Here is an 11,605-nt window from a genome sequence, read left to right as displayed (position 1 = left end):
ATATTTAGACAACAGACTTATGCTCACATCAAAAACAAACAATGCATATATCATAGATATATGGCTTACACACATCTCATTTGTATACAAGAATATGTTCAGTACTACAAAGCTTATACCTCTGATACAGGTCTAGATAGATACTAATAACACTGAAACATTCACAGATCATAAAGTTTGCAGTAACATTAAAAAGCATCAGTGCATGTATCAAATACATGCACTTGTAACTCTTATCTTATATGCATACACAAACAGCACTTATAGCACAGCTTGAAATCAAAAAGTGAAGGAAGAAACTCTCCAGAAACCAGCTGCAGGCTTTCTGCAGAGGCTTATTCACGAACCACACAGAGTCAACAAGGTGACTGAACTACCAGTAAATACAACACTGCAGAAATAGAAAATTATTCACAGCAATTCAGGCTTATAACTGTGTCCATGTAGCCAGCACACAACAACATAAAACAGGATAGAACAATAACACTCCTGTGTAGCAGCAACAACAACACAGCAGCAGCAAGGAGCTAATTGTTTGATAGCCACTCAAGATGTTTTAATCAACTTCACCTGGCTCCGCTTTCCGTTGACTTTAAGGGTGCAGTACCTTGTTTAACCGCACAGACTGACGGTTACTGGCCGTTACAATCTAGGGGGGCGCTGTTTCACTCATTTGAGGAAACACAAAAAATGGGGGAGACAAGAGAAGAAGAAGTTTGTTATGTGACAAAGACACTTATTATTATTAAATGACACTGTTTTTTGATAGTTAGGGAGACTTGGCAGCAGCTTTATTCAAACTGTACCAAATGTCTGTTAAATACATACGCTTTGTACTCACCAAGCTGTAAATATTCCTATAATCATATACCATTTATCAACCATAAAGAACATGATGTCAATGCTCTTATCATCCATGTTACTGAGACCATATCAAAGAAAATTAAAAGGATCCATACAAATTTGCAAAACTTTGTAAAGACAATTTTATAATAATAAAAAAAACCTGTTTGTAACCTTCTACACGTATAAATCACCCAGGTCGGTTTCCCATTCGCGCTCACATATGCGCGCTAGCGTGTGGCTGCGCTGTTCAGGCTCAGACTCCAACACAAACTACACGGAAGCACCAAAACCGCAAAGTTATATCTAGTGAAGCCCTAGTGACCGCGGCCATCGGAGGACGCAGGGGAGACCGTAGCTTTGGTTTCTAGGGCCGGAGTCTCTGCTCCTCTGTCTGACTGCCTGCCTTCACTCAGCTCGCTCCACCTCACGTCTATGCGCGCACACTACACACTGCAGAAGAGTTAGTAGCTCTGAGGATATCTAGTGAATGTACAGTGGACATTTGTGTGGAAATAACTGCTGCAGCTCCTCCAGACCAACAGAGGTTTCCCATGTCTTGTGAAGTGACGGGGCTCCGCGGCGAGAAACGTTATCGTCTCCAACCGTGTGCCGGTGTCTCCCTCCGACCGAGGTCGGGAGGCTGAGGCAGGAAAAGCCAACACTAGGATCAGCAGTGATTCATGGAGAGACCTCCGTCTGGTCAGCTAACATTACTGCCAAGCAGGTGAAATATAGAGTGATATTGTGGTTTCAGCTGACGTGTGTCACCTCACTGTTTTGAGCGATGCTCGTTCATGTCTGTGTAGAGCGAGTGCGAGCAACAGGACGCTGACTTTCGTTGACTTATCGGCCAAAGGTGTCACTGTTAACAAGCATTTCTGATTCTTATAAAAAGTCCCTTAACTATTGACTCTTTGGCCCACTTCCCCTCCCTCCGTGCTGGGTCCTTGGCTGAAAACCTCACACAGAGCCGTTACTTTACATGATTATTATAAAATCGTATATATAATAATGTGTTTGGTGATTTTAAAGGTTGAACTAGATTTTAAATTGTAGACATCTATTTGGATCATGGCTCAACACCATTCAGGCTTTATTTCAGCTACTTCAACATATGTATTCAATTTAAACACAGACACTGAAATGTTGTTAAAACACATTCAGACTATACGCAATCATCATAAAATAATATTAAAAAATCAAATTGGATTGCTGTTCTAGTCTTTCCTTTTTTTATCAGGAAATTTCTTGAAATTATCTCAGTATCTAGGAAGACACAATAAGGCAAATTTGTCCACTATAATCAAGAAAATGAAAAAAAAATAGTAAAACCAGTGAATTGTGATTTGAAGCAGGTTTAAATAATCTCCACCAAGTAGCTGAGATTATTTTCTTTTAGGAAAATAAGGTTATAAAAAATCAATACTGTAAATACTACTAATTTTGTGGGAGATTTTGTTGCACAAATTAAGATTTGCAGTCAAACATTAATTTCAGACTCAGACATGGAGGATTAGTATAGTTTCAATGGTAGTTTAATTTGAACATTCAACATAAGTATCAATTATCATCACTCACATATTCATGTTTTTTTAAACCTAAGACCTGGAAAATGGAAATGACTGACTTTATGGTTATTTTTATTGTCAACAACTAATAACTAAGGTGTTTGATTCTGTTCACAATGAAGAACTAAACCTTTGGGATAAAGAGGAAAAGAGGGGATGAATAGAGAAAAAGATAGAAGCTGAAATTGTTGTGAAAACAAGAATGGGAGCAAAGAATGAGGAAAAAGGAGATGCTGGAAATGAACGACTGGAGCAAATAGAGGAGATGTCTTGGACAAAGATGCAAAGATAAAAGTCAAAGCAGGAAGGGGAAGACATGAAGAAAAGAAGTGAGGAGGAGAATCAGGTAGATGGATCAGAAGATGTGGAAAACTGTGACATTGACAGGCAAAGATAATAATACTGATATGTCTCAAACCCAGAATATTAGAGCTGTGAATTAACTGTAAAAGTGTGAGAATATTTTGCACCTGTTGTAAACAAAGCAACAATGTATAAAGTAAACAATACAGTAGTAGTTACATTATAGTCTTTTGCTATACTTTTAATCATGTTAGTCATCTATAGGCGGTTAAAAACCGTACTGATGTCCGGCTGCGTTGTGGTACCTTGGTCCAAAACAGTGACAAAGTTACAGAAGCTGCTTTGATGCATCAGGTAACTGGGTTGATAATGTGGAGGTTTGCTGTGATCAGACTGGAGCACACTGTCTTTAGCCACTCATTTAACCTCCACCAGTCAATGTGGAGATTTAAAATGATCAAAAAGCTTCACCTTAAACTAAAAAGTGAACATATCTGAAGTGAATGCTTCATGAAAATTAGTTTTTCTGTATGTATGTACCTCAAAGCACACCAAATAATCAGACATTATATAATGATATTACACGGCTTTGTTGAGTACTCGATTCTGATTGGTCAATCATGGCATACTACGATCTGTTATTTCTTTATAACAGACCGTTGCTATGTACAACAGATCGTTGCTATGGACGCAGTTCTGATGTCGGACTCTGGAGGACCATTTTTGTGTCAAATTATCGATTTCTTAACTAAGTAGCCGTGTAATAAGCGCGATAATGCACAGCTAGCAGGGTTTATTTCACAACAATGACCCACTCACTGTACATCATACCTTACTTATCATATAACACTGAATGTATCACACATTAACACTGTAAGAGGAAAAATAAAAAAATTGATTCTTGCTGATGCTGCAGTTTCACATTAAACATTAGGCTAATATCAACAAATAATTCATTTAAATTGTTTCAATTGCTTTAGAGTTTCTACACATTTCATAGGGCCTGCACACACAACCTGATAAGTACGGATGGGTATTTATTTACTGTAAGCATCATCTTCTTTGGGAACTAAGAAAGGCCACCAAACAGTTTTGATTGTGTTGTCATGGATACGGGCACCTTCATCCATCCAAAATCGTCAAACATTCAGTAGCAGTCGACGACAATATTGCAGCAACATTTTTTGAATTTCAAAATAAGTACACCAAGGCACTTAGAGTTGTGTAAATCAACAATATCTGTCAATCATTTTTGACATACTTATCCGTTAAGGCAAATACATTTGACTTTGGCATAATGGCTTTATTCAAAATGGTTTCCCTGTCCTGTCAGAAAAATCAACTCATGTTGAGCAGCCATGTGAAAAGCAACTTAAACCAACTGAAAATGCTGTTTTTACTCCAGTGGTTCAACATCTCACCTTGCTGCAGTGATGTAGAAGTGTACCTCAGTGCACCGTGACATCACTGTTTGGGGTGGTTACAGTTGTAACAGAGCATACTTGTGATCACAAACACTCAGGAGTGATACACACTTGAAACGTTCAACCACAGGAAGCAGTGAAACACTTGTTTTCAGCATGGCATTATTAAGTCACTCTTTTAAATGAAAGTGGTTTGATTAAAAAATGGCTTCCTGTTTCCACCTACGTATTTTAAAGGGATAATTCGGGTGTTTTTTAAATGGGGTTGTATGAGGTACTTATCCATAGTCAGTGTATTACCTACAGTAGATGACGGTCGGCATGGCCAAAGCCACCAGACTCCATTGAAAAAAACTGTAATTTTACCTCGCAGAACACAGGAGTTGCTGGTCTACCGCTGCTTCGATTGGTTTATTTGTTTGTGCTATTGTGAGACTTTGTTGAATCCGAAATAACCAAAATCACACAATAACACGAACAAACTCACCGATCGAGACAGCATTAGACCAGCAACTTCCATGTTCTGCGAGGTAAAATTACAGTTTTTTTCCGATGGAATCTGGTTTCTTTTTGCTTAAACATAGATAACGGCTTCAGTTCCCTGTCGGAAACATAGACTGTATAACTGTCTGACAGGGAGGTAAACCGGGGAAAATATTCTAAATATAGTGTACACTTAAACTAATATTGATTTTTTTAGGTGTCTTTCTTTTAGGTGACCAAAATACATTTTCCACAGCAGTACATTGCTGCAACCGTCATCTACTGTAGGTAATACACTGACTCACTCACATCAACCCCACTTCAAAACACCCAAACTATCCCTTCAGATCTCAGCAGCTAATAGGTATAGATTCAGCATGATGCTGAATTTACAGTATGGTTCACTGTTGTTGATTTGAATGGGAATACCTCACGTTAATGAATAGCAAACATGTCAAACCTCACGTGGCTCCAAGTCTGGTGTGCAACAGCAAACTAAAGAATAACACAACATTAGAACAATGTGTTAAATCATCTCTGTGGAAAGAGTCTTTTATGGTTTCTCAAAGAACTCACATGTGAGGATGATGTCCATTATATAGTGAAGCAGGTTAGCTAGGCACATACAGTTCCCTTTTCCTCTCCAAGAGGGAGGGCAACAAAAGACCGCCACCTTTTCCTGGTCGTGGAATCAACGCAGCCCTCCTCTCTCAGTGTCCAAAGCCTCCCACACATCAGCTCTCACATTAACATCATGCAAATACACTTTGAAAATATAGAATTCATTGGGTTAGGGTATATATTTATATAGATTTATACATACATATAAATTCATATACTTTTAAGGAATGTTAATCTATTTTGTTGTGTATTTTTTTCTCCTTACAAGGTACAAAATAACTTTCCATACTATGTAACACATTATATAATCAACATATTAAAAAAAACACAACTTATCAGTCCTTTTATCATCTTTTAGAAAAAAAAATCCATAATAAAAATAAGTTCTATGTTTTTTTCTCACTTATATCTTACAATATATTTTCTCTCTGTCAAAAAACACACGCACACATGTCCCATTTTTGTTTTGCGGTTTCTCTTGGCAGCAAATTGGCGGCGTTGAAACTGAATGTGTACAAAAAAAAAAAAAAAAAAAAAAAATCACATAATGGTGGTGCTCATGAACGTTGAAAGATCTCAGAGCGACAGCCTCGTTGACGTGTAGAATTCACAAAATGGCAGCGGTGGGTGTTGCAAAACAAACGTAACAAACGGTGCTGTTACAACGGGCACTTGGAGCAGCCGCACTCCAGAGCCGTTTCCATCTCCTCGGAGTACGAGGTGCCGTCGGTGCAGCGGAACACCGCCTTCCTCCTTCTGTTTTTGGTGACGCCACAGCAAACGCCCGGGGGTGCTGCCGCCTGGCAGGATCGGGGACAATCCATGCGGGGAATCTTGCTGGTGGACGTGCACGTTCTCATCGGGTGGTGGCGCTTCAGCTGCTCCCTCAGCATCTCTCCTTGACATGTAAACTCTGGACATTAATGGAGAAAGGGCATAAAACACACATTATAGACATTACACTGATATTTGTCAAATCTCTGCATGATGTCCATCTCCTCCTTTAATATTCTCCATTTTACCTGTGTCACAGGTAGTCCCGGTGTACCCCGGCTGACAGTGGCAGACGGGCTCTCCTGCCTCTGACACACGACACTCCCCATGTCCGCAGCGCTGCCCCCTGCAGGCTGGAAGCTCCTGCCGTCGATCACAGTACTGACCCTGGTAGCCTGTAGTGCACTGACAGCTGTAGGACTGACCCTTCGGCACACACAGACCATGAACACATCTGGAGCGAGAGGAAGGAAAGAGGGAAGACAGGATAGAGTTATGTTGGGGCAGATGTCATTAACATCTTTGTTTTCAGTGTAAATGTGCAACTACTGCAGCAGGTTGCAGTTAAAGGACGGGTCCACTATTTTTTTTTTTTTAGGTTTTCTATATCGACCTACCTGCTGCTTTGACAGACGTTCGGTGCTGTCGTCTGGTCACACAGGGCCCCGCTGCGTCCTGGAGGACAGTCACATGTTACGCCCGTCTCCCCGCCTTCCCTGCACGCACCCTGGGCGCACACACTGCAGGAATGACACCCGGCGAGAATGCCCTCACCCTGGTGAAGAAAAGGAGGAAAATACTGTCATGGGAAGCCGAGTCAAAGGGCATTTTAATGGTAATAGAAGAGGAGATGGACATCATGCAAAGATTTGACAAATATCAGTGCAATGTTTATTATGTGTGTTTTATGCCCTTTCTCCATTAATGAACATGATGCAGCTTTTTTCCCCAAAACTTATCTTCCCCATGTAATTACCTTGCCCTCGACCCCTTGTGGTCGCGCTCCTCCTGCGGCTCGGTAACTCAGGTCTTGGGGCTCCCCGTTGATTCGGACATTGTGGATGCATCCGTTAAAAGCCTGAGGGGAGCGTTCAGGGCCGGGTCGTAGTCCTGAGGCCACCACCTGAGATGGTACACCTGGGGAAACGGAGGAGAACAAAACAGGAAGTTATGGAAAACGAAGAATGTGAATAAAGAGACATGAGAGTTGAGAGAAAGGGGATAAAAGAATGGGATGAAAATAAGGGAAACAGAGAAAAAAGAAAACAAATTGAAAGGCAGATTTCTTGATTAATACACTTCACTCATCTCTGGTTTCATTCTTGATTGACTCTTATAGTAAAATATAATGTTCCAGCAAGAAGCACAGCTCTCACTATTGCACAACAACATTATGTTTCTTTCTAGTACTTGAGGAAAACAAGGCTGACTGTTCTCAGGGGCGTGTCTAGCCCCTTTTTGTGAGGAAAAGTTGAACAAAAACAGTTCTCCATCTCCTCACCACATCCCTCGCTGGGCTTTAGTGTGTGTGTGTGTGTGTATTTGCATGTTGTGGGCGTATTTGTATGTAGCAGTACATGGCCAACATGTGATCAAAACCACAAAAAGGCAGTAAAGGGCAGGAAAAAGTACATTCTGCATGTTCAGAACATGTGTCTATAGATGTATGTATAAATGGGTGTGCATACCTCCTATGTAAAGTTGGGTGTTGTGGTCGACGGAGGGCTGGCGTGCTAGCTTGCCCAGGCTCTTGGGGGCGCCGTTATCCACCACCAGGCTCAGTGAGCGGTTCTGAATCAACAGCTCGACCGTGTGGAAAAGCCCGTCATTCACCGACTCCACGCTGTAACACACACACACACACAGAGAAAGAAAAAAGGGAAAGAGAGATTGTCAGTATGGTTCCTATTATGATAAATTACTGTTGAATTCTACACCAGACAGGAGAATTAGGGAGGAAAAAACATGATAGAGCAAATTGGAAATGCCAGACACAAAACAGACTCCAAACATTTCTTTTTCTTGTTTTGTTGTGTTTGCAAATCGACCAAACCAAATGAAAAAGAAATTAGGGAAATCTGTGTTGAAATGTTATTCTCAGACGTAAAACAGACTGATTACATCCTCTATGCAGCGTTCTTTTGGAGGAGATTATAATGTGCCCTTGATCTAGGCTGTGGTTTCTAAACATGGGGGTTGAGGGAAATTTATATAATTTAATGGCCAGACCATAGAAATAGAATAGGAGTAGAACGTGCATTCCAATTCAAATCAACGTACCAGGATGGTCATATATCCTAGGGCTGTCAATCGATTAACATATTTAATTGCGCTTGATCACAAGATTGTCCATAGTTAATCACAAATTAATCACACATTTTTTATCTGTTCAAAATGTACCTTTAAAGGGAGATTCATCAACATGGGAGTGGGCAAATATACTTGCTTTATGCAAATGTATGTATATATTTATTAGTGGGAATCAATTAACAACACAAAACTATGACAAATATTGTCCAGAAACCCACACAGGTACTGCAATTAGCATAAAAAATATACTCAAATCATAACATGGCAAACTGCAGCCCAACAGGCAACAGCAGCTGTCAGTGTGTCAGTGTGCTGACTTGACTATGACTTGCCCCGAACTGCATGTGATTATCATAAAGTGGGCATGTCTGTAAAGGGGAGATTCGTGGGTACCCAGAGAACCTATTTTCATTCACATATCTTGAGGTCAGAGGTCAAGGGACCCCTTTGAAAATGGCCATGCCAGTTTTTCCTCGCCAAAAGTTTCTGCAAATTTGGAGCGTTATTTGGCCTCCTTTGCTACAAGCCAGTATCTTCACTCTGGCTTTAAAACTCAGCCCGCTACAACCCAAAAAATTGCAAGTTGCGTTTATACATTAGAGAAATTAGTGGCGATAAAATGAATTTGCATTAACACGTTATAATCGTTAACTTTGACAGCCCTGATATAAACTCACGGACTCACTGAGGTGAAGTTTTTGCAGTACCAGCTGAACCAGCAGTGGAGTAGTAACGTTATAAAGCATATAGAGCCAGAGTAAATGAGTAAAAATGAGCTGAACATCGAGCCGCTGGGTCTAACGGCGCCTCCACCTCACTCCCCGCCGCTCCAGAAAAGGAGCCGGCGAGCTGCGACCACACTTTACAGCCCCACTGACGTGTTTTGTCACCAACACAACTAACAACAATCGCCATTGTCTTTTGTCCAAGTCAAATGACCACGGAAAACAGTTCAATGTCCTTTGTGCCAGACTCAACCGACCAAAACGCTTGTGTTAAAGAAAGAGACTCTCTTACTAGAGCACTAATATTATTTTGGTGAAATAAATGTTTCCACTGTAGAGGAGCCTGCAATGAACCAGGATCGTGACCTTTTGCACCACGTCTGACCCTGGGAAGAAAGCGTGTGTGAATGTGTGTGTCTGAGATTCCCCACTAAGTGGTTTGTTGCTGTAGGGGGAGACAGACAGCTATAGAGACAGTGGTTTGGCACAGCCGAGAGAGAGAGAGAGAGAGCGAGAGAGAGAGAGAGAGAGAGAGAGAGAGGTAGATGGCGGGGTGGTAAAGACGACTGTGCCTCCGTTCACCCAAGTTATTCCTTCCCTGAACCCGGAGAAAACAAGCAGAACATCACAAAAGAACAAGTGAAGCCACTCTTTCCGTTGGTGGTCTGCTTCGACTCCCACAGCTCAACATGGAGACAATACATCTCTTTGTCTGCAGCCATTCATTGGCTAACTAGCTAAGGAGCCTCGAGTGCGCTTCGATTGACAGCTGTTTATAGAGCGTTCAGATTACAGGGATGTTACATTAACAGCCAATGGAGCGGGGTTGTGAGTTCTGGAGGTGGGCCAGAGGGATTGCCGCAGAAAATGCTGATAATACAAAAGTGGAAAAACAGGGAGCGGAGCAGATGCAGTAACACTAGAAGAAGAGGAAGGAGAGGGAGATCATCACGATTAAAGAGATGGAGACAAAGATTATGATGGGAAAGAAGGAGATGATGGAGATGAAGCAGACGGTAGTGATGTTACGCGCTGTGCCGAGGCTTCGGAGCGTGTGACGAGTAATCCAGGAAGTTTTCTGTGAAGCGCGTATCGAGGCTCGTATCGTTTTAGACCAATGACGTCATTGAAGACGCCCGAAGCCGAAACACAGTTGAGAAATTATTATTCCTGAATAAAAACAAATTAAATCTCCCCTCTATCATTTTCCTCTAGTTACACAGGCACATTCACTGCCCTCTGCCCGGTTAAACCACTGCAACACATCTGTAATATATCTGCCTGTTTTACACTCTTTGACCAATAGATGGTTTCGTGTGCACACAAAGCACAGATGAAGCCTCGTGAAATGAACCTTTTTGCGAATCAATTTGCTGCAGAGCTTCAGTGCTTCATGACGCTTCATCTCGCCATCACTAGCAGACGGAGTGAAAAAGAAAATAAAAAGGGACTGAATATGCAGAAACCTTTTTCATGTTACATAGTTTAACATATGAAGCAGTAAGTACGGTTTACATTACAACATACACAAGAACATATCAATAGGCATAACAAAGAATCCTTATTAATTATTGATTAACTTTGCAGTCTCTCATTGTGCCATATTCGACTTGTAATACAACAAATTAATTAGATTAAAAGTTTAGAATCAAATTACTTTATGATCAGAAAATGCGAATCCGAAAGGATTAATATGTTGTTGACATAGATGAGTAACAAAACCATTTATGCAATCAACAATGGCAAAAAACAGACAAACAGTTCTTCTGGACATCAATCTAGTTCAGTACATAGCTGGTGGTTTCTCTAATAAGAGCTCCTGCTTCACTGTAGACTCAACACAGACACATACATGTTTTCCATTAGGAGCCATGTAATTTAATAACGGTCTCAAACAAGCAAAAATAATGGTCCGCTAGCCTGAAAGATTAGCTCTCTATCTCACTACCCTCCTCTCTGTCTTCACTTTGTATCCCCTCTCTCTTCTCTTCCATACATGTCCTATCCTTCTCTTCTTTCCTTTCTTTCTCCACTTCCTCTCCCTCATCTTCTTCTTCCTCCCTTATTTTTCCTGGTATCCTCTCACCTTCTCTTATTGCTCTGCTGTGTCCTCCTCTCCCTCCCTTACAGCAGCAGTTTCTACGTCTTTTACTCCTCTAAGGCTCCTCTGCTTTCCTTCTAGAAGCACTTCATCCCTTTTTAAATTTATCCAAGTGTCTGGAAAGTTAAATCAAACAAGCAGCTCACATGGCAGAGGATTTTTTTTGCACACCTCATCCACTCATTTTACACACAGACGCACAACCTTGTACTTCTGTCTTTGTAAGGACACTTATTGACATAATGCATTCCCTCGCCCCTTACCTTAACCTTAACCATCACAACTAAATGGCTGAGCCCAACCCTAAACCTAAACCTAATTCTAACCTGAAGCTTAAAGGTGCAGTGTGTAGGATCTGGCGGTATCCAAACAGTGAGGTGAGGAGATTGCAACCAACGGAAGCCTCTCCCGTGTGCCAAGTGTGTTGGAGAGCTACGGTGGCCGACGCAA

At 41.2% G+C, this 11,605-nt stretch overlaps 1 protein-coding gene across 2 annotated transcripts in view; it reads right to left on the bottom strand.

Moving 5' to 3' along the window:
- Positions 1–2,359: 2,359 nt before the first annotated feature.
- Positions 2,360–11,605, bottom strand: part of slit3 (slit homolog 3 (Drosophila)) — a 303,920-nt gene continuing 294,674 nt past the window's right edge. For both annotated transcript variants that reach the window (XM_074649244.1, XM_074649245.1), the window contains 5 exons: positions 7,708–7,862; positions 6,996–7,156; positions 6,637–6,794; positions 6,268–6,473; positions 2,360–6,158 (listed from right to left, as the gene is read on the bottom strand). In XM_074649244.1, coding sequence (XP_074505345.1) covers positions 5,905–6,158; positions 6,268–6,473; positions 6,637–6,794; positions 6,996–7,156; positions 7,708–7,862 — 934 coding nt within the window. In that variant the 3' untranslated portion in view covers positions 2,360–5,904. The remainder of the gene's footprint in view (positions 6,159–6,267; positions 6,474–6,636; positions 6,795–6,995; positions 7,157–7,707; positions 7,863–11,605) is intronic.

This window comes from Sebastes fasciatus, chromosome 10 (assembly GCF_043250625.1).
Source record: "Sebastes fasciatus isolate fSebFas1 chromosome 10, fSebFas1.pri, whole genome shotgun sequence".
NCBI lineage: Eukaryota > Metazoa > Chordata > Actinopteri > Perciformes > Sebastidae > Sebastes > Sebastes fasciatus.
The sequence above is the reverse complement of the archived record's forward strand: the minus strand, read 5'-3'. Positions and strand labels throughout refer to the sequence as shown.